This window comes from Melanostigma gelatinosum (assembly GCF_949748355.1).
Source record: "Melanostigma gelatinosum genome assembly, chromosome: 4".
In the NCBI taxonomy this organism is placed as follows: Eukaryota; Metazoa; Chordata; class Actinopteri; order Perciformes; family Zoarcidae; genus Melanostigma; species Melanostigma gelatinosum.
In genome coordinates, this window is record NC_136637.1 from 28,785,457 (window position 1) to 28,809,461 (window position 24,005).

Consider the following 24,005-nt stretch of genomic DNA (forward strand, 5'->3'; position numbering starts at 1 on the left):
ACACCAGAAACACACTGCTCTCTCATGTCACAATCTACATTTTAAAATCTTTGTTTAAATAATACAAGAGCATTTGCAGCAGTATTTTGATATTTAAATAACAATTATTATGGTCAACACATAGCAAAGTAAGCTAAATAAATACTCTTCATATAAATAGGCCTAAAAAAACCTGATCTTTTTTTACAAAAGTACACTTCTGGATGGACAAATGTGATGAGTTGGAGCCAATACTGGTTTTCAGAGCATATAAAAGCTGCTGTCCAACTTTTCTCTTCAATGCTTCACGATTACCCGTCTCTCTCTCTGTGGTCATCTTTTAAACACTAACTTTCCATATGAATGAATTGCTACAGAGCGCCGTTGCTTTGTTGCTCCACCGTGATGTCGGTCACCCCGTGAACCTGTGTGAGCTGCTTGCAGTCCAATGAAGCCATTAATTTCCTCGGTCCAGGCAGGGAGGGGACGAGGTGCTCAGTCAGAGACACGGATGCATGACTGCCAATATCTCTGAGGACAGGACAGGAAATGACAGTGTGAATCACAGAAGAGACAGCCAGATGTAAAAAAGAGATAAAGAAAAGTATATCCCCGCCCCTCACCCATAATGAATCTTATGAGCGGTTCGGAGGCCCAGTCCTTCCACGTGGAATATCACCGCTTTCAGCACCTGTGCTAGTGGGTTAGTAAAAGAAATCTCGACCGCCATTTTTTCTCCTACCACTGCCTTCCCGATTGGCTGTGAAGAAGAAGAAGAAGAAGAAGAACCCAAATCAGATCAGAATTTATATCTTCATCTTCATTACCAGTAATATGGGAGGATTTGTTTGGCCCACCTTTATGATGAGGTCTGGGGTCCTGAGGCGGAAAATGAACTGAGTGGCGAGGACCTGCTGCGTTTCTTTGACCCGGCCTGACAGCGTCAGCATCAGGGCTGCTTGGTCTACCAGCTGGTCCTTGTAGTCTTTGTACTCCAGGCTCCATTCCAAAGAATTTACTGTAGACCGAAGACAGTATTTCCATCTTTATGACATTGCAGGTTTTTAGCTTTATAGTATTGTACAGAGTAAAACTATTTAATTATACATTTTTCTTTCTTGCTGAGAGGTAGATGACAATCCTGCTCTCATTTTAGTCTTTTAAATGTAAAGCTATACCAGCAGCCAGTTAGCTTAGCTTAGCCAAAAGACTGCACTGTGTAGACCAAAGATGTTGGATTCAATTTACAGATTCCTCAGGTCTGAAAATTGTTGGAAACATTAGGGACAATGCAAGTACAAAACTCAACCGACTTAGAGATTTGAATGCGGAAAAGTTACAAGTGCTACCTTTAAACGGACAGAGATGAGAGAACTCGATCTTCTCTTCTAGGCAAGAAAGCAAAGAGTCGTATTTTTCCGAATTCTTCCTTTAAGCGTGAGAAAAACGCATTGTTTCTCGTCTCTAGTTTTCTGATGAAGACGCTCCACTCACCTTCGTTGGGCTGCAGGTCCAGTTCCATCTTGTCTTTCCTGACGGTGGCCTTGTGGACGCCGGTGTAGTAGATGACATCCACCTGGCTGTGCAGGAGGAGCTTGCGTTGCTCCGAGCTGTCGTTTCGCAACGTGATGGTCAGCTCTGCGTCGCTCCCCATTTTGGGCCCTTCGCCGTCCATGGTCACTTCCACGGAGACGTCCTCCGCCGTGGGAGAGGAGTAGGCCTCTGCTTTGGAGCCATAGCTACACGCCGTCTCCACTGCAATGCGTTCCTGCACAGACCCTGAGAAGGACCAGAACTGTTGAGTTAATTCATTAAAGTACGAACACCATTTTTGCTTGCATGTGATCTCCATTGGCGTGACGATACCTTCAGTGTGTTTGTAAAGGTCTGTGATATCAATGCGTTCATCGGTGCCAACGGCCTTCGTGCTGATGAGGCGGCCCACCAATTTCTTCTCACTGTAGATCTGACTGAAGGTCCCATCTGTGTTCCTCTGCCAGTAGATTTTATCGCTGTTCACCTGAGAGCAAAAGAGAGAGAGCACATGCCGTATCTGTCAACTCAAAATCAACGAAGATCTGTTCACTCCCGTAGGTCAAAATATGTGAGGAAAAACAGTGTTTCTCCTGTTGGGCTGTTGGGACTCTTTTTTGGCTCTTTTTTGCAAGTCTTGCAACGGGAAGGGGGGGGGGGGCTTTTCCCCTTTTTAGACAGATGACTAAAATCCTTTCCATCGAAATGATCCCCCTTCATCCCCTCACCATTCCTCAGTAGCAGAGAGAGTGCAGGAGCAGAGGGGTTCCAGATGTGCTGCAGGGAAGTGAAGCAGACTTTGGTTGCAACGTTGGTAAATCCATATGAACGACCTGCTCAGGTCCGCAGAGCCCTGAAGCTACACAGAGCGCTGATCGGTTGTTTATGCAAATGTAATTAATATTGAATGTATCACATGTCCAATTTGCACCAAATTCGCGAAAGCATTCAGTGGGGTCCCAGAAAAACACCCACCAAAGTGTGAAGTAGATCGGAACAGTGGTTCTTTAGATATGCGAAGGATACATGCTGACATCTCTGTGTCTAACTGTGCTGTGTGTTGATAAATCCAAGTGAGAAGCAGCACCGTGTAGTCGAGGAGGAGCGAGTGGACCATAGAGACAAACTGCTGCCTGTAGCGTTCCTATTATATTTTATTGTGCTGCTGAAGATAAACCCCCAGACCAAGGAGGCTGTGTCCCTCTCTGGATGTCCGTTGGGAGGTGTTCGTGTGTGTGTTTTGTGTTGGTGCTCCCAATGTAAAGTTAAACTCAATATTCCACAAACCTCGGCGAACACAAACGGACAGTCGTGTTTGAGGAAGACCTGACCGTTGCGGACGGCGGCGAGAGAAGCAGGGCCGCAGCAGTACCTTCCCTGGCTGGTCTCCTGAGGAGTGGAGTCGACAGCTTGCCAGCCTCCGTTGCCTGGAGGCAAGTCTGGACGAGCCATCCAGCAGTCGTTCCACACGTGGAAGTTCCTTTTGGTTGGGGGAGACTGCACGGTCAGGCTTAATGAACCAGAGAGCGAAAAACAAAAAGGTCGGCATCACCATGACGGCGTCAGGACGAACCAGATGGAGTCTGCGTTGAGGTGGTCTATAGGCTCCAGGTTCTCGTCCAGGTACACGTCCGTTGTCAGGGAGACGTCCGTGTCGTGAGCTGAGCTGAAGTTGGTCACAGTACGACAGGGAACTCCTAAACACCGTAAAACTGGAGAGAAAACAGAGCGATGAGGGGTCAGAGGTCAGTGTCTGTGAGACATTTAATGGTCAAAGAAACAAAAACTGTAATACTTTATTATAACCCTCTTTGTTAATCAAACTATAGCTTATACATATCATTATATTATTGTTAATAATTCAATTAATATTAACATTTTGACCATAAGGTTATATTGTATGTTATTTTAGTCAATACAGGTTGTTATTTTACTGTTAACAAACAATGAAATGATATTAAGTCATGTTTTTAATTGTTAAAATCGAATTATTAGTTTTGCTATATTTTATCATTGGTTTGTGTAATATGAAATAATGATTTTATAAATTAAATATAGCAGATTAAAGGCAATAACATTATTACACTACTTATTAGCAGTCTATTTGTGAGGATTTATAGAGAAATAGAACTCTGCTGTCTGAGTCTGCATTCGGGTCCATGAACACACCACATCATAACACGATTATTACTATTTCTAGAATTCATGTTACTTTAACAGTTTATTGCTTCACACATTACAACATTATACATACTATATTAAATATTTTGTTAATAAATACAGAATGATTTTCAAACTGTTAGCTTAGGTTAAATGATCTGTCATTTGTCCTTTTAATCGATTATGGTTATTATATAGTGTTACAAAACGCCAGACAATCAGCTGACCTGTCGTGAATACACCAGCAAAGACCCAGCACTGGCCGTACTTCACGGGGTTGCCGTTGTTTTTAATGTATTCTTTCAGGATTTCCACACTTCCACTCCAGACGGTTGGGCTGGTTCCAGCTGAGTAGTCTCCTGACCAGTTCCCCTCCACGACTCCACTGTCACCAGGGGAGTTGATCTACATAAATCAAGAATGTGGATTATTATACTTCATTTTTAAGTTATGAACTCTGTTCCCCGAAAAGTATAAACCCTGTCCCTGCGGCACAGCTTTAATAACAATCTACCTTTAGTTAATAACATACATATCCATCCGTCCATCCATTTTCCTCCGCTTATCCGGGGTCGGGTAGCGGTGGCAGCAGGCTGACCCAGACTTCCCTCTCACCGGCAACATGTTCCAGCTCATTCTGGGGGATCTCGAGGCGTTCCCAGGCCAGCTGGGAGATGTAATCCCTCCAGCGTGTTCTGGGTCTTCCCCGGGGTCTCTTCCCAGTTGGACGTGCCTGGAAAACCTCCAGTGGGAGGCGTCCAGGAGGCATCCTAATTAGATGCCTGAACCACTCACACTCGGCTGCAAACCTCCCCAGTGAATGCTGGAGGTCACGATCCAAGGAGGCTAACAGGACCACATCATCTGCAAACAGAGAGACGATCCCGAGACCCCCGAACCTGACGTTCTCCGCTCCCAGGCTGCGCCTAGATATCCTGTCCATGAAAGTCACGAACAGGGCCGGTGACAAAGGGCAGCCCTGGCGGAGGCCAAAACCCACCGGGAACGTGTCTGACTTATTACCGAGAATGCGGACACAGCTCCTACTGCAGTCGTACAGAGACCGGATCGCCCGTTGTAATGGGTCCGGCACCCGGTACTCCCGCAGCACCCCCCACAATAACCCCCGAGGGACCCGGTCGAAAGCCTTCTCCAAGTCCACAAAGCACATGTAGACTGGTTGGGCAAACTCCCAGAACTCCTCCAGTAGTCTTGCGAGGGTAAAGAGCTGGTCCACTGTTCCACGGCCAGGACGGAATCCGCACTGCTCCTCTTGGATCTGAGGTTAAACAAGCGGTCGGAGCCTCCTTTCCAGCACCCTGGCATAAGCCTTCCCCGGGAGGCTGAGTAGTGTGATACCCCGGTAATTTGAGCGCACTCTCCGGCCCCCCTTTTTGAAGATGGGAACCACCACCCCGGTCTGCCAGTCCAAGGGCACTGATCCCGACCCCCATGCGACATTGAAGAGGCTTGTCAGCCAGGACAGCCCAACCATGTCCAGAGCTTTCAGCATCTCAGGGCAGATCTTATCCACCCCCGGCGCCTTGCCACCAAGGAGCTTTTTAACTACCTCGGCGGCCTCTGCCAGGGATATGGGTGAGCCTCCCCCTAGATCTTCAGGCGCTGCCTCCTCTGCAGAGGACATGTTGGTCGGGTTTAGGAGTTCCTCAAAGTGCTCTTTCCACCACCCGACGATGTCCCCCGTCCGGGTCAGCAGTCCCCCCTCCTCCTGAGCCGTCGGATGGTTTGCCAGAACCTCCTTGAGGTCAACCGAAAGTTCTTCTCCATGGCCTCCCCGAACTCCTCCCATGCCCAAGTTTTAGCATTCATGACCACCGCAGCTGCAGCCCTTCTGGCCTGCCGGTAACTGTCAGTTGCTTCAGGAGACCCCTGGCCCAACCAGGCCTTGAAGGTCTCCTTCTTCAGCTTCACGGCTTCCCTCACCTCCGGTGTCCACCACCGGGTTCTCCGGTTGCCGCCACGACAGGCACCGATGACCTTCCGGCCACAGCTCCTAGCGGCCGCATCCACAATAGAGGCTTTGAACATGGTCCAGTTGGATTCCATGTCCCCAACCTCCCTCGGGGTGTGTGAGAAGTTCTTCCGGAGGTGGGAGTTAAAGACCTCCCGGACAGGGTCCTCCGCCAGATGTTCCCAATTCACCCTCACTACACATTTGGGCTTGCCGGGTCTTTCAACCGGTTCCCCTGCCATCTGATCCAACTCACCACCAGGTGGTGATCAGTTGACAGCTCTGCTCCTCTCTTCACCCGAGTGTCCAAGACATACGGCCGCAAATCAAATGATACGATTACAAAGTCGATCATTGATCTCCGGCCTAAGGTGTTCTGGTACCAGGTACACTTATGAGCCACCTTATGTTCGAACATAGTGTTTATGGCCAAACCGTGGCAAGCACAGAAGTCCAATAACGAGACACCATTCGGGTTCAGATCGGGCAAGCCGTTCCTCCAAATCACCCCGCCAGGTTTCTCCGTCATTGCCCATGTGAGCATTGAAGTCCCCAAGGAGAACTATGGAGTCGGTAGGTGGCACCCTTTCCAGGACCCTTCCCACCGACTCCAAGAAGGCCGGATACTCCGAACTGCTGTTTGATGCATAAGCACAAACCACAGTCAGAGCCTTGCTCCCCGCAACCCGTAGGCGCATGGAGGCGACCCTCTCGCTCTCCGGGGAGAACTCCAACACAGCGGCACTCAGCCGGGGGTCGTGAGTATCCCCACTACCGACCGGCGCCTCTCACCCTGGACAACTCCGGAAAAGGACAAAGTCCAACCCCTCTCCAGGAGCTTGCTTCCAGAGCCAACGCTGTGTGTGGAGGTGAGTCCAACTATATCTAGCTGGTATCGCTCCACCTCCTGCACCAGCTCTGGCTCTTTCCCCGCTAGCGAGGTGACGTTCCACGTCCCTAGAGCTAGTCTATGCTGCCAGCGATCGGCTCGCCCAGGCCTCCTGCCTGACCTGCATTGCACCCGACCCCGATGCTTGTCCCTGCGGGTGGTGGGTCCACAGGGTGGCTGCTCCATGCCCTTTCGTCGGTCTGAGCCCGACCGGGCCCCAGGAGCGAAGGCCCGGCCAACATACATATTTCACTCTCAATTACATTCAATAAAGCCTATGAAACAATTGATTATGTGTATTTGTATGACATGTGGGTGCGTTGAGCTAAATGCTGACAACTGCCGAACATCAGAATCAGAAATACTTAATTGATCCCCGGGGAGGAAATTGTGTTACGCTACAATTTTTCATTTTTAGGAATAAAATCCATACAGATAGAGAAAATATAGAAATAAGTACACAAAATGTGTGCTTTCTACTACGATACTATAGCATGCTCACAGTGACAATGCTAACATGCCGATGTTGAACAGGTAATGTTCACAATCTTAGTGTGCATATTATCATGCTAACATTAACTAATTAGCGCTAAACACAATTTTGTTAGTTTCACCGGCATTTGGTCCCAAATCAAAGTATTGGAAAAATTTGAAATCTGTTGATGTGATGATGGTGGATTATTACAATTCATCATGAGGGGAATGAGACAATAGGATTCCTCCTCTGGGGACAATGAATGTCGGTACAAAATGTCATGGCATTCCAGCCAGTAGTTGCCAATAGGTGTTGACATTATGGCACAGAACAGGGTTTCCACTGCGTACCAGCACATTAGAGAAAGACAAAGGTCGGCTGATCAGGTGTGGAACAATAGTCTCACCATGGCTGAGATGACTCGCACCACATTAATGGGGTCTCCCCACCCAGACGGAGGAGTTCCACTCTTCTCCAGGACAAAGACACAGGCAGCAAGAATCCCGTCGTCAAACTGAAACCAGCACAGAGGAAACGGTCACTTCCTGCTCCGTCTGTCCACCAAACACTGAGCCATCAAACAGCCCACTCACCTGTCCGTGGCTCCACGTCCGCACGCCAATTTGATTGGACGTGCCGTAGTAGATCCGTCCGATGTCATTCATGACGTATTCCTGCCTCTCATCTTCAGAATGCAGGAACACTGTGTCATCTGATGGAGAACAAGTGAGAACATTTTCTCCCATCTGACACAGCAAACATTTGTACTATTGTAGTGGGTGTTTGCATACTTTTATTGAGAACCTCAGTACTGTATTTTAGACGCTTTGAATGTCTAATCTTGTGTGTAGTGGAGGTGGAAAGGTTGAGTTTTGTACTGGTCTAAGATCTGATTTTCTTGCAATGTCTATTTCTTCTCACAATTTCTTTTACCGACCTGCCCATGACTACGGGTGGAAAATATTAATTTGCTAACAACTCGATACATTACAGCTCTTATTTTCCATATCAAAGGTGAATTGTGCATCATCACTGTTTAAAGAAACATAACATCTGAAAAACAACAACTTTTAACATTTAAATTGTATGGATTTTATTTGCATCAATTGCAGATTTTATGTCTGCACTTCACAATACAAAGTTCCTGAATTGAGTGTCCATTTGTTAAAATTAGTTTCTCAGTGTTTCTGGGAAGATTTTGTTATAACTTTTGTTTCAGCAAAAGTAAAGAGAAAAGTCTTGTTGAAGCGCGCCTCTGCCTCCTTCACAATTCCTCTGAAATGATGGTGAACACTGTTGTGGCCTTTTCGAGGTGAAACGCTAGTCAGATTATCAAGGGACCTAAAAGTGATGCTTTTAGGTTTTTCAGAGGGTATGACAAAACATTTATTGTTCTTTTTGTGGGATTTTTCTTAAAGGATGCATGTATGTAGCATTTCAGGGATCTATGTGCTGAAAAGGAATAAAATATTCATAACCATGTTTTCATTAGCGTATACCTGAAACTAAGACTTGTTGTGTTTTCGTTCGAATGAGACCTTCATATCTAAATAGGGAGCGGGTCTTCACAGAGTCCGCCATGTTTCTGTGGTAACCAGAGCAGCAGAATGCAAAACTGGTACCACCAGCCACTGTCTGACTTCCGCTGCTCCTAAAGTAATGCTTTTATGAGAAGGCCATCCTTAAATGACTGCATCGTCTGGTGTTTTTTTTATTTTGACCACCCCCTGAATATGAACCAGATATATCAACCTTATACTGTATGTGTCCTATTTTTAAATCCAGTGTTTACCTTCACACCAGGGGTTGAACAACATGTAGATGTCATTAGCCGGGTCATGTGTGGAGACAGCCTGGCCGTTTGCACAAGTCGTTTCCACGGTGAGTTGATATCGGCCGATGACGGCCGTCGGGGGAGAATTCACCGACAGCATCATCTTCTTGTCGTCCTGTCTCACAACGGCAGCCTCCCAACGACCGTCCTTCACCTCCTCCACCAGAGGGATGATCACATGGGTTCTCTTTGACACAGTTGGCAGCGGCCCTGCGGAGGTGAGAGGACACACGCGTGAAGGATTATAGCACTTGGAAGCTGTTCTTCATATCCAAACAGGAGAAGAAGCGCCACACAGTTCATGAATTCAATCGTCTGGCTTCTTTTTTCACCCTAACCCTTAATATGAGCCACACCTGCATTCCTATCTTGAGGGGATAGGTTTGAAAAAATAGAAAACAAATCCAGAATGTAATGTCCTGACAAGGTACATAATGACATGGTGTGTGTGTGTGTGTGTGTGTGTGTGTACACACACACACACACACACCATGTCATTACGGTCATTGAGCAGACGCTTTTATCCGAAGCGACTAACAATTCAGATTCTATCACATTTCTACACCGTAGGCATAGCTACGGGAGCAATTTTTGGGTTAAGTGTCTTGCTCAAAATCTAAAAACTTACGAGGACGCCCTCTAGGTGAACTTCACTGTTCAAATTCCCAATCAACAAGCACCACGATGTTTCCGTGGAGGACTAACCTGTTTTCAGCTCGAGGTGCAGTTTGTCCGTGTCGCGGCTGAAGGGCCGAGACAAGGTAATCCACATCAGGAAGGTCTGTCCTCTGCGGATAATGAAGTCATCACTTTGGTAGAGGTTTGTGTGGTGCTCTGTGCGATTCTCCCCCGATTTGCTCTTCATCAGGTCTATAGATTGGACTTTCAGGAGAAGTTCTGAGGCAAAAAAACAACAAAACCAAATACATACGAGGGTGAAGCCAATCTCATGGCTGCCATTGACTTCGTTTGATAACACAACCGTGAGCTCTCCGAGATGTCAGTTACCATCAAGCTTGCTGCCGCCCGTCACCGGCTTCCCGCCATTTATCTCGTCCTCTTTTTCCGGCTCGTCGGCCGCCGTGTCCAAAGTGTCGGTGTCTTCGTCGTTGTGTTTGGGACAGCAGCACGGGCAGACCTTACGAAGCCACCGCCGACACGCGTTTTCTTCCTCAGCATCGTCTTCCCCCGGCTCTTGATTTTCTTCCTCTTCCCCTAAGTTGAGAGTGACGGATGGAAACCGACCCACTGCAGATCTGTCTCTGATTGATAGCGTCTCTACAGGCATCCTGAGAGAAAAGCTGAAATTCAAATGCTTCGTCATTGATTATGTATCGATTTTCCGGAAGGACACCATTAACACTCAAGTCTTCACGCTTTAAGACTGTGATTAAAACTACATCAGTGAGCTAATCTTGACATTAATTCGTTGCTTTTCGTACGTGGTACAGCTGAGCTGAATCAAGAAGACATTTTTTGAGTCCTTCATCTTTTGCCCCCATTGCGGCGGCAACAACAGATAATCGTCAGAAGTCACGTGACTCCCAGGCATCTTTAGTGTCACATTAATAACCCTCCTCTCCACAAATCAAACTCTACAGTGCAGATATTTTGATGATGTAACTTATTACAAAGAGAAACTGAATATTAACTCATAAATATTTATTTCATCCGCTAATATTGAGAATGAATCACACAAACTATCTTGAATGGTTGAACTTCTCTACGGTCAGAGAATCGTCCCTCATGGCATCAAGCAGGAAGGCTGCTCTCACTCTGCAAAACCATCGGGACTCATCTGGAGCACTGATGCTGAATCTCATTTATTAAGTCAGTGAAAAGCATACAGCAGGTTCTCTGGGGAGGTGAGCACGGGCTCCGATTCTCAACTGAAACACATTTTGTTGTAAAGATCAAAAAGCCGTGCTTTGTCACCAAAGATTAGAATCCCATTTCTCAGAGCACTGCAGAATCTGAGCAGAAAAAGTCTTCATCATGCATGAAATGGAAACTATTGTTTGCTTAATCCTGATATGACAAGCACACAAACTCTTCCTCCTATCAATCAACTATCGGGCTGCAGACAGACAGACACATGTGAAAACAGCTGGTTCAAACTCACGCAGTTCCAACGGCAGAAGAAGTGAGACTGTGCAGACTGGAGGAAGAACTCTTCTGTGGAGCTTCGTCTTTGTGTTTCACGAGCTACGAGGTCAGACCTCCTTTAAATACTCGTGAGGTGAGGTGAGGCGAGGACACGCCCTCCCGCTGCACTGACAGCAGTCAGGTCTCTTATTTTGCCAAAAAGCAACAGCTGAAATCATTTACGCCGGCAGCCAAGCACTGCAGGTTACATTCAGTCATTTAAGCAACAGAGGTGTGATATTTCTGCTTCATCATAGTAATAATATATCATATCTCTTTATCATTATATGATTCACATCCATCTTCATTAGTGCAGTAAGGGTGTGATAGAAAAGTAACGAGAGCCTGTGAACAATGACGTGAGTTAACCGATGATTACTGACATTGAGACACACTGTTTGTATGACAAGTTTTCTGAAATGTTAAGTTTAAATATGCAAAGGAAGCATTTTATTTAATGTGTAATTTTGAAGACATTTCCAGATAATAAATATGAACATTGGATAAATCCAAGTTCTAAATTCTTGTTTCATTTTGTTGACATATTAGAGTCAAAGGTTTTACATTCATGATATCTCTTTGTGTCACTTCATGAATCAGAAGATACTGTCAACAGACATAAACACATATATGTTCTCCATGTTTGTATTAATAAATGTATAAATGAGTGTGTGAGTGATGTGTGAACAAACCCCTCTGTGTGAACCTTCAGCACACACAGAGAGGAATGAACGAGTGAAGTTTGGTGAATGTAAGAGCTGCTGAAGTGGAGATTTATCATCAGAGTCTGAGAACAAACTCATTGAGAGGAAACGTCTTAAAGAGACGTTTAGTTACATTACAGACATTAAGAGACTCTACAGGTGAATATTCACCACTTCATCACTCACATTAAGAGACTCTACAGGTGAATATTCACCACTTCATCACTCACATTAAGAAGACTCTACAGGTGAACATTCACCACTTCATCACTCACATTAAGAAGACTCTACAGGTGAATATTCACCACTTCATCACTCACATTAAGAAGACTCTACAGGTGAATATTCACCACTTCATCACTCACATTAAGAGACTCTACAGGTGAATATTCACCACTTCATCACTCACATTAAGAGACTCTACAGGTGAATATTCACCACTTCATCACTCACATTAAGAAGACTCTACAGGTGAATATTCACCACTTCATCACTCACATTAAGAAGACTCTACATGTGAATATTCACCACTTCATCACTCACATTAAGAAGACTCTACAGGTGAATATTCACCACTTCATCACTCACATTAAGAAGACTCTACAGGTGAATATTCACCACTTCATCACTCACATTAAGAAGACTCTACAGGTGAATATTCACCACTTCATCACTCACATTAAGAAGACTCTACAGGTGAATATTCACCACTTCATCACTCACATTAAGAAGACTCTACAGGTGAATATTCACCACTTCATCACTCACATTAAGAAGACTCTACAGGTGAATATTCACCACTTCATCACTCACATTAAGAAGACTCTACAGGTGAATATTCACCACTTCATCACTCACATTAAGAAGACTCTACAGGTGAATATTCACCACTTCATCACTCACATTAAGAAGACTCTACAGGTGAATAGAGTCACAACATGACCTCATAGATATCACCATGAAACTTCACCACTTCATCACTCACATTAAGATCAGTATTTTTAGTATTACAAGTTTTCTGAAATGAGATGTTTAAATATGCAAATGAGGCATTATGTAATTGTAACTTTTAGTGAATTTAGTAGAAATCTAGACGTAAACAGACAAAGCAATAAAATAAATGTTTTCTTTCCTCCAGTCTGAAAGATAAATAGACCAAAATCTCTAAATTGACAAGTGCATGAAGACAGTTGATGGCTGTAGTGTTTTGCCTTCATTATTTTTACTATTTTGAGCAGATTAAATATTAGTCTCATTCACTCATTCATTAAACTTTAGTTTTCATCAGACCCCAGTTAGAACGAACAGCTCTCAACTCTCTATCAAGATGAAATAAATCCACCAGCAGACATTTTGACTCACAGTAAGAACAGCACAGGTGTAAAATGAACAAACAGCATGACTCCCGTCCTCTTTATTCAAATATCTCAGTGACTCAGTGCATTCACAATAGCAGGAGACTGAAGCAGCTGAATGGAATTCAGCCACGACCGCGTGGTAGCGTCCACTCCTCGTTCACAGAAAGATCTTTCTGCTTCAGCGTGAAGATGAGCTGTGAGTTATCCACACCGACCGGTTGAGTCGGCTTTCACTGCGACGGAGCAACTCTGAACAAAAGCATCCGTTGCATCATTCAGAGAAACACTGAACAAAGTGTCAAGTATGACATATTTCTGTGACGCCAATGGAAACAGAAAAATAAACAAAAGGAAGGAGCGGCGCAACATCGCTTCACAGCTCGCCGTACACGCCTCTCTGAACTAATATTTCATATTTGAAATATTAGTTCAGAAAGATTATTGGACTGGAAAAGTAAACGTTGTAGACGCGCTAGAGTGACTCGTCTTTCTGCCGGTTGGTTCATGGTGCCCAGAGGATGAACCCTCTGACCTGTCCTCCAGTGAAATCTTTCAACAACTACTGGCTGTTCTCCCCCGGCCTTTGAAGCTAGTTTTAGGGTTTTTAATTTTATTTTCTCCAATACTTTGGTTTGTGATTTAGATATCTTCAAAACGAATGACATTCACCATCAACCTCAGCTGTGGTTTGTGTTTGGTGCTCATAAAGCGCCGCAGGAATGAGTCCTACAAACCTGGAAATGAGTCAGTATTTTTGCACTTCCTGTTTGAAGTGCAAAAATACTTTGAATGTGTTTTTGGATAGAAACCTGAAAAATGTCAGTTTAACACAAGTTTTATATTTGGTTAGTCACTCTCACAAGGTAGGCGTCGCCTCAAGGCTCCCTGAGAAATGCTTTGACTCAGAAAACAAGTCCACTAAAAACAACAAAGACAGTAACTGACAGTATCTGAGGCTGATTCAGCCGACTGACACACCTTTTGAAACACCTGAACGGGTGAGGAATTAAGGTGCATTCAGTAAAAACCTGTACATCAGATGAGCACAAAAAACAAGAGGCTGTTTTGGAAGGCAGTGACACAATGTGTGCGGTTTTATTACTGGATCTGTGACTCACTGTGCAACAGTAGTGCGTCATATATTAAATGCTTTACACAACAGGAAATAAAACAGAAGAACAAACGTGCATGTGAACGATGCTCTGGACGTCAGTCAGAAGCTTCATTTCTCAAATCCAACCGTCTGAAAGCTGATAGGAGCAATAAGCCAGTTATCAGGGTTTCACGCATGCGTGTTGTATTGAGGACATCTGTAGAACGAAATGCAACGTTGACAATCAAGCGCTCGCTCACTCACATAAATCTAGACATTTTGTTGAAGGAGTCAACGAGGTTTTCCTGACAGGTGCCCCCGAAGGCGTCGGGCCGTCAGACCCTCTGGGGGGGATCGGAGTGATCGACAGTCTCCCCAAACAAGTGGAACGAACTGAAAAACACCCACTTGCTTCCTTCGCAAACAAATTCGAGGGCCGAATCGGCGACGACGGCGGCGATCAGAGCAGGAGGTCTGACACCGAGGGCAGCAGCTCCGCCAGCTCCGACTCCACGTTGGCCACCTGAGTGACGGGGTTGCCGCGAAGATCGAGACGCTTCAGCTTGAGGCAGGAGGCCAGCGGCTGGAGGTCGGCCAGCGATGAGATTTCTGTGCATTTTGGGGTTAAGGGAGACAAAAAACAACCAAAGGAGCCGGTAGTGTGCTGTGGTGTGCGTTCCATTTAGGAGGAGAGTTGGCACCGGTGCAAAGGTGACATCCTCATGTCAAATATGACACAGAGATGTGAATGAATTCTTCTAAATATAAAAACCCAGAGGACTTGATCTGCATGAGAAGGTATGCGCTGAAATTATAAATTAAAAAAACTTGAACGTAGCCTCTGTGTCATAACCTGTGAAGCACATTAATTCCTCTCGAGTGTATCGGGGGAAGCGAAGCGTGAAGGAGAGAAGTGTCTCCTCTTCTTCTTCTTTTTAATAACGCTGTTTGCTTTGTGAGATCTCAGCGCTGATTGTATTCAATCCGTCGCTAAAGAAAAGTTTCAGATGAGAACAAAGAATCGTGAAGCTGAAGAGTCTGCTCATCTTCTGATCTCTGGAAACAACGTCCTTGTGCTGCTCGCGCTCTTTGTTTTGGGCTGATTCACACGCCTTCACTCACTTCTCTGTAAAGGAGTGTACGGTTATAATATGAACTGATGTCTACGACAGCGATGCTTCAGGATCATCAACACAGATACAGAATGGGACGTTCTCCAGCAGACAGAGAGGAGTGAGTCATCTCTCTTTATTAAATTGTGTGCGTGTGTGAGCGGCGTTGTCTCGCATCTGTTCAGTCAAATGATGACACAACATTCAGCCCACAGATTTGTGATAACTGCCATTAGAACGGATTTCAAAGATTCCAACGCTAAGGTGACCAGACGATGGCTTAAACCAGTGGTTCCCAACCTTTTTACTGAAAGGCAAGGCAAGTTAAGTTTATTTGTATAGCACATTTCAACAACAAGGTAATTCAAAGTGCTTCACATGAAAAGCATAGTTTGTGCCGAACAATAAAATCATTGATTAAAACTGTGACTGAAAGAGCTACTGAAAGGGATAGTTGTGATGTTTAGAAGTGTTTCTGTGAGGTTCTCCTCCACAGTCAGGGTTCTACTACAGTAGATGAGTTCATAGAAACAGACAGGAGAACCAGCACGGGAGCAATCAATGAATAAAATCAGAAATGTAAGGATACTGTTGTTCTTCAAGAGGACTTCCTCCAGTTTGGGAAGGTGATAAACTCCTTCCAGATGTTCTATAGAGTTGTTATCGGCCTCCAAGACCTGCGAGAAAAAAGGAGCTTTAATCAGACAGAAGCAGAAGTAATCTTTCCTACGATCGTCTACCAGCTGTGGGACACAAAGGAGGAACAGCAGCAGCGTGTGGGACATTTAATAGATCCTGATCACCTCCAGGCACTGCAGCGTGGCGAACTGAGGAGGCAGTCGCTGCAGCTGATTGGAGGACAGGTTGATGTGGGTGACCAATAACAGCTGGTCCAGGTGGCATAAAGTGGTCAGGTTCTATTAGAAATAACAAAAAAGACTTTTCAGAACTTGTGAAAATCATAATGAGATAATCAAATATAATTTGTATAATTCTGAAACCAACCTTGTCAGAAATACTGAAGACGCGCACTTCAGCGTACTCCATCTTGAGGATGGTGTTTTCAATCATGAACTTGCTGCACAGGTCGCTGTAGTAAGCCGAGCGCGTGGAATCCACTTCCTGGGGGAGAGAAGTGAGTCAGCCATCTTATTTCCTGGTGGGTGTCATAGACCCGTGTGCGGGCGGGTGTCGGGACTCACTTTCAGCGTTTGGAAATGAGCGAGCGTCTCCTTTTCGTACCCCAGAGGGTCCAGCGCCCTCATCAGGAGGATGATGGTCAGCAGGCACCCTGCCGAAGGAAAGCAGATGTCAGCAGACGTACGTATAGTACATTTAAGAATGAGGAAGCTGAAGGATGCGACGCCTTCAAATGCACGTACACTTATTGAGCGGCTCCAGTTCCTGTAGCTGGTTGCACGACTGCAGCTCTGACTGTAACACGGAGGTCTTCTCTACGGAGAGTTCGCTCCTACAGAGACAGAAAACACACTTCTTGCTCTTTAAAACGAAAGTTACGAATGTAACTACGGTTCTATGAATCCTTACTGACCGCCAGAGGCAGTGCTTCACACTGGATATCTTCCGTCTCGCGCATGCGCAGGTCGAATATTTATATCAACAAAGTCACGTGTGACCTCAGATGACCCCCATCGTCTATAAGTTCCGGTGTCATCCTGAGCTCAGTCCTATGGAATCTTCTCGAGAGTTCACGGGATTCCGAGTGACCAAGAACTCTGGCGGTCATCCAGGATTCATAGAACCGTAGTTACATTCGTAACTTTCGTTCTATTTCACCATTCCCTTTGATTTTACTACAAGCTTGTCAGAGTCCTTCCCCGACAGGGGGGATCTCCTGTCGCAACTAGAAGGTTGGATTTGGCATTCCAATCCCTGCCGCCTTCAACTATGGGTCACGGGAGGGCCTGACCGGATGCTGAGTGGCTGCATAGAACCAGTCTGGCTGACTATTCTGAATGCCAGTGCGCGGTCTACCTGCCTGCAGTACAAGAAACAGGTGGAAGCTGTTCTCCGACTGGTGTGCGGCTCAGAACAAGGTCCCAGTACAGCGCCCCGTGCCTGCTGTACTGAGTTTCTACAGTCCCTCCTGGATAAGGGCCGGTCTCCCCGGCATGGGACCTACCCTTGGTACTGGACACCTTATGCTTGTCTCCTTTTGAACCCCTGGCACAGGCGGAGCCGAGATGGCTATCGGCAAGACGGTTTTCTCCTTGCCGTCAATTCAGCTCAATGTGGGGGCGAGCTGCATGCCCTGTCAGTGGAAGAATCATGTCTGAGGTGGAACTCAGATGGCTTGGGTGTCACTTTCTGGCCTAATGCAGTGTTTCTCCCAAGGGGGTGGATACGTTCACATATAAACCGGCCTATCCAGCTGGCAAAGTTGACCCCCCCCCCCCCCATTGGGAGAGGAGAGGTCAAGGCTGCTGTGGTCATTGTGGGCCCTCAGAGCTTATGTGGAAGCCACCGCCTGCATAGTCAGTTATGGTGAGCCTAAGAAGGGCTGTGCTCCTTTTAAAAAAGAAAAAAAACAGCACCTGTCCCACTGGATAGTGGAGGCCATTGCCTATACATACAAGGCGAGCGGCTGCGCTCGGCCATCCGGGGTGAAGGGTCACTACCAAGAGTGACTCCACACCGAGGGCAAGCCTGAGTGGTGTGCCTGTGGGGGATATATGTGCTGCGGCCTCATGGGCATCACCGAGCACATTCACCAAACACTACAGAGTTAACGTTGCCACCCCTCACCCACTGGGGAGGGTTCTTTGGCCAATTTTCTCTGCCGGAGCTATAAGAGGTAGTTACTGTGCTTCCTCGTGACTCTTTTGGTATAAGTCATCCAGTGTGAAGCACTGCCTCTGGCGGTCAGTAAGGATGAAATAGAACGAAAGTTACGAATGTAACTACGGTTCTATGAATCCTGGATGACCGCCAGAGTTCTTGGTCACTCGGAATCCCGTGAACTCGCGAGAAGATTCCATAGGACTGAGCTCAGGATGACACCGGAAGTTATAGACAACGGGGGTCATCCGAGGTCACATGTGACTTTGTTGATATAAATATTCGACCTGCGCATGCGCGAGACGGAAGATATCCAGTGTGAAGCACTGCCTCTGGCGGTCAGTAAGGATGAAATAGAAACGACTCAACAAATGTGCTGCACACAGATCTGCACACCGGGCAGCTCCCGTTCTTCTGATAGACGGAGCTGCCAGGCTGAGTTTCTCTCTGAATGCTCGTGTCTTTGTTCCCACTGAGGTGAGAGCGTATGTGCACCCAGCGTCTTCTATCAACACGTCCTCATGCGGCCGCGACGAACAATTTAAACGAGAAAAAATCCCTGAACTCCTCAGAGAGGCGCTGGTGTCGCCGCTGTGCCAGCGCTGGTCTGCTCATGAAAACAACCAAAACACGATATGGGCACTTGAACGTCTTGTATACCCACAATGCATCATCAGCACATGTGACATATCACACCTGTTTCAACTCGTCTATCAAACACAGTAGTGGTGAACGCATTATACAGCAATGACGCATCACAGCTCCAGAAGATTATAGTATACAAAGGAAAACACCAGTATATATGAAACATATACTCCATAAAGGCATCTGGCTAAATATATAAATACTATCAGTCAAAGTACATTATACACAAATAATATATCACAGATTTATATATAAAATGTAAAAAAATAAATGAAAATAGAGTACATACGTATATATAAACATGTAGTCAAGTACTGGCTAAATGTACGCAATAAATACTAAATGTGTACTACAAGCACACGTGATATAGTATAGTACAAGTAGTATAATATCGTACAACATCCTGTTGAATAATATCAGTCAAAATGTAGTAAAAAAGTAAATGAAGCATAAACACATATATATGTATGCGTGTATATATATATATATATATATATATATATATATACATATATATATATATATATATATATATATGTATATATATATATATACACACGCATACATATATGTATATACATATACACATAAATAAATATATATACATATATATATCTATACTACCTATTCGAGGCGCCGCTGTCTGTCTATTTATTTATTTATTATAATAATTAGTAAAAGGGGAAAAAGTAACACCGAGTAACAAAAAGATATGAATCCTCAGGCGTACCTGAACAGCTCCTGATCCGTAGCAGAGTCCCGACACCAACTCTCAGGCCGACCTGTAGAGGTTAGAGGTTAGAATGTAACAGACGATGACGCTTCAACATGAAGACGGCGTGTAAAGATGGCCGACATGCATCACCTGCGTACAGAGCACAGTCTCTGTGGGTGTGTTTCTCCATCCAGTGGACAGTCAGGTTGTGTTCGTTGGTGATGTCGCTTACCGTTCCAGGAGGGAGGTCACAGATCTGAGCCGGGGTTAAGGTACTTTAGCACACAGGTGTGTACTGACTTCAAGTATCTTTTTGGTATAAAACTCCGTTTATCTCAGGGATGGATGCACCGGTTCGATACCGACTCGTTCATCGCTGCTGACGTGCTGTTCAAACACTCGTTGATGTACTTATGACGTTAAATAGCACAGAGAATTGGCTAACAGCGTTTTTTTAAGACATAAATAAATATTTATATGATTAGGTGACGTGAAGACGAGCTCAGCTACAAGAAGTGTAGAGTTCTGTAGCTTCAAGTCACCGGCTTCCTTTTAAAATGTAGTGCGAACGCAGCTTGACACACACCTCCATCTTGACAGTCAATAATAACAATAATGATAATGAAGTCTGAGGCGTAATCAGCTGATGGAAGAGGATACCCAGACGGGGCTGTGTTTGAAGTGCGGGTGGACGCTCCTCCACTCCACCCTCTGAGGCAGACCGTCGAGGACCAGCAGCAGGCCCACGGACTGCGCCTTCATGACGGTGATGGAGCAACAAAACAAAGTAAGAACGAGGAACATTTACGTCACGAAACAAAGGAAGGAGTGACGACGCTCACGTTGACGGGTCTGGAGAAGGCGACGGACACTCGCTCCTCCTCCCGGCTGACGAACACGCAGCTGATCATCTCCTCACGTTCCGCTGGCAAGAAGACAGAAAACTGTTAAACATGAGCTGCACAAAAAAAAAAAACTCTCGATTTGAGATGGACTCACCTCTGCCTAGCAACCAGCGATAGTAGAACCAAGCGCTCTGGTCGTTTGGGTCGGTGAAGAAAGCATTCTGTACGAGCTCATACTCTGAAAAAGTAAATAAAAAGGTGTAATTATTCCTGATGAATGTGTGTCGAGCTACACAGCAGAGAGCTACTATCTTACCCAAGGCCTTCAACCCTGAACCCTCAGAGACTCACCCGACGGTAGAAATAAAATACAAATCACGTAGCGGCAAACAGCTGCGACGTCTCAGACTTCCCCTGGAAACCCTGTGTCACATTGCTATGAATTGTGGGTAATTCCCTTGAGCAAATTCTGCAGAAATGCGGACTAACAGAAAGTGTTCATAAAAGGCTCAAAATGTCCGACAGGGAACCCTCAAACACTCGACGGTGGGATAGAACTAAACCCTCAGGGACTCGCCTGCGAGTGGAGATTGAGATTGTAAAGCGTCACACTGCCCCCTGTCTGTCGTTGTCAGGTATTGCTGACCACACAACCGTTTGCATGCTGAGTCGGCGGCGTTCACCTTTGAGGAGCTGCTCCTCACAGACGCGGTGGGAGTGGGTCTGCGGGGAAGGCGGGAGGGAGGACCGGGGAGGCGACGGGAGCTCGGGAGACTCCGGGTGGAGCAGCGGCAGCAGGGTGCTGCGGTAGTGCCAGCTGGAGTAGTTGGAGAAGTTGGAGCCGATGAGACGATCGGTGAAGGCCAGCTCCTGATCCACGGGCACGCCGGACATCTTCACAACCATCCGGCGGTAATCCCAGCAATGGACTGGAGGAGGCGGGACAACCGGGAGTGAGATGGATGGAAAGAGAGAATAGATATCAGGTCTAGATGAACTGCTTAAAATAAATCTGCAGTTTCCTTGTTTTTTCTACTCCATCACTCACAGTTGCGGTCGTCCAGGCTCAAGCAGCGGTCGCACAAGCTCAGCTCTCTGGCCCAGTCCGGTCGAGGCAGACGGGTTGAGACCCAATCTCGGTGGTGCCAGCTGCCGTACGACTTTGGGTTCACTTTCAGGCAAGACTCCAGAAAGGACAGCTCGGCCTCGTAAATCTTCTGCACTTCATCCTCGTCCCTAGAGCGGGAAAAAAAACATAAACCTCCTGCGATGTCTCTGATGATTCACCTTTGATATTGTCTACAGGTGATGAGATAACTGGTAGTGCTCTAACTTCACAGTCTCCAGGTGCATGAGGATCTCTCTTCTGTAGTTCCACAGGGTTCCAAAGTCAGGATTGGATGATAGCAGCTGCTGGGTAATCTGGAGAGCCCCCTCGTCCCAGATGCCCTCTTTTCTCTGTCATACAGGATAGAGTGAGGAAGGTGACCACACAGACAGACAGACAGACAGACGGAGAGACAGACAGACAGACAGACAGACAGACAGACAGACAGACAGACAGACAGACAGACAGACAGACAGACAGACAGACAGACAGACAGAGAGACGGAGAGACAGACAGACAGACAGAGAGACAGACACACACACAGAGATACAGACAGACAGACAGACAGACAGACAGACAGACAGACAGACAGACAGACAGACAGACAGAGAGACAGACAGACGCACACACGGAGAGACAGACAGACAGACACACAGAGAGACAGACACACAGAGACAGACACACAGAGACAGACACACACACAGAGATACAGACAGACAGACAGACAGACAGACAGACAGACAGACAGACAGACAGACAGACAGAGAGACAGAGAGACAGACACAGGGAAAGGATATATGAGAAATGAGCAGAAGAACAAAACAAACCTGAAACTGCTAAATAGGCCCAGTTTAGTCAATGAAACTATTCAATAAGCACTAAGCATGACATTTGGTTTAAATACTTTACTTTAACTGTCACATGTAGACTGCCACATAAAGGATGCTGCTACTGTTATTCTTTATTCTTTACTTTGTCTCTAAATACGTTTTGACTTCCCTATCCTGTCTGTGGCCATCAGCCCTGAGCCCATTTGTCCCGACTAAAGACACACTTATTACTTATAGTTTACATTTATTAAAAGGCTCAGTGATTTCCTGAAACAGCGGGGCGCTGTAGTTTTTATCAGAAGTTAAATCAGCAGGAGAATTAGTGCATTTGTTGGAGGACTGTGGATTTAATGCATCTTTGGTGCTCTATGAGGTATTCACAGAAAGCAGGATGTCGTGTGTAGATTTGACTACAATAAACTACAATGTGTGTCCTTGGTAATGAAGGAACGTGTCCTCCACGTCTCACGGTGGGAGGGACAGCTACAGCAGACCTTTGTTCACACTGCAAAACCCCGCTCATAACGAAGCCGAATAGACCGTCGCTGCTTTTCAATGCAGCTTTGCACACCTGCTCTAATTTAACTATGGAATTGTCTGTGTTTTAATGTCATAATGTTTCTTTCATGAGTATATGCAAAGACAATTCTGCTATCATGTGGATAACACCGTTTTTATCTTGTTTTTAAAAAGAAAGCAAGACTATAGAGCCTCATCATGTAAACATATTGCATGTGTGCTATAAGTGTGTCTTGGAGAAGTAACAACCTTAGAGAAACAGGCGTCTCGTGCAGCCACGTATATCTTCAGCTTCTTCTCCCTCTCCTTTCTCTTCTCCTCCTCCTGCTGGGCTGTAGATTTCACCTTCACTCGGCCGTGCTGTCGAAAGCAACCACAAAAACAAAGCAAATGCTATAATATCATAATAATCACTCCATGTATGAAAACCGTACCAAAGCAGTGAATATATATATATATATACACATCAACATGTCATTCAGCAAATGATAAATCTCTTACCATCCTGTCTGTTTGTGCAGGAGTCTTCTTCAAAAGATCTGTTAAAGATGGAAAAAGAGGAGTTATATTCAGGGTCAGGTTAACAATAACTTAATATTGAAAGCTCAGCCGCTAGCTGGTCATCGGCGTTTACATATTTAGCCTTCAGTAATGTTAAAACACTGCACACAAACAGCCCCGAGTCTGCAGTTAGCGTGCTAATTAGCCCCGTCCCCAGTAAACAACACTGAGCTGAATAACAATAACAACAGGCGCGCGCGACCGGAAGTATATTTTCATAACAGACGAGCAGTTTATATCATTGAACACGAACCTGGTTGGTTTTTTACTTGGCTTGTTGTATATTTTTCAGAGTGTAGTTTGATTTGTCATGTCACTATCAGGGTTTCTAACGACTACAATTATTCACTTCCGGCTCGTGAATTCTACGTCACGGAGAGAGAGAGAGCGTCATCTAGTGGACATAACGGCGAACAGCAGTAAAACACATATCAGTCATGGAAGAATTATTTTAGTAGTAAAGTTAGCAATACTACAATGTAGTGGTGAAATGTATCTAAGTATATTTACTCAATTACTGTACCTAAGTAACATGGGTATCTCCATTGTATGCTTCTTTATACTTCTTCTCTATTTGAATGATTGTTACTTTTCAGATTATTGATTAAAAAAAAGATCAAGTAATAAATTATGATTATTCATTTTATTAGTATCATTATATATTAAGCCACCCAGCAGAGGTCCATCACGTTCATCAGTCGTATCAAATAACAATTTTGATACATTAGA

The 24,005-nt window shown here is 45.4% G+C and overlaps 2 protein-coding genes across 2 annotated transcripts; both read right to left on the reverse strand.

Annotated features, from left to right (window-relative positions):
- Positions 1-350: 350 nt before the first annotated feature.
- On the reverse strand, positions 351-10,130 carry LOC306776573 (protein-glutamine gamma-glutamyltransferase K-like; the record flags this gene model as incomplete). Its single annotated transcript, XM_079267285.1, has 13 exons — positions 351-510; positions 603-739; positions 837-997; positions 1,474-1,758; positions 1,846-1,999; positions 2,800-2,992; positions 3,086-3,224; positions 3,900-4,077; positions 7,415-7,522; positions 7,602-7,720; positions 8,801-9,052; positions 9,548-9,739; positions 9,851-10,130. 13 exons carry the CDS (start codon positions 10,128-10,130, stop codon positions 351-353), a joined length of 2,358 nt encoding a protein of 785 aa, XP_079123411.1.
- A 3,992-nt stretch (positions 10,131-14,122) lies between these two features.
- Positions 14,123-23,625, reverse strand: rabggta (Rab geranylgeranyltransferase subunit alpha). Its single transcript, XM_079267182.1, has 17 exons — positions 23,530-23,625; positions 23,217-23,254; positions 22,965-23,075; positions 21,592-21,716; positions 21,307-21,494; positions 20,942-21,187; positions 20,413-20,496; positions 20,256-20,338; positions 20,074-20,169; positions 19,564-19,669; positions 19,429-19,480; positions 16,637-16,725; positions 16,457-16,545; positions 16,260-16,376; positions 16,058-16,171; positions 15,844-15,931; positions 14,123-14,751 (listed from the first exon to the last, which is right to left on the reverse strand). The coding sequence occupies exons 2-17, from the start codon at positions 23,217-23,219 to the stop codon at positions 14,603-14,605; spliced, it is 1,740 nt and encodes a 579-aa protein (XP_079123308.1). The 5' UTR covers positions 23,220-23,254; positions 23,530-23,625; the 3' UTR covers positions 14,123-14,602.
- Between the last annotated feature and the right edge of the window lie 380 nt (positions 23,626-24,005).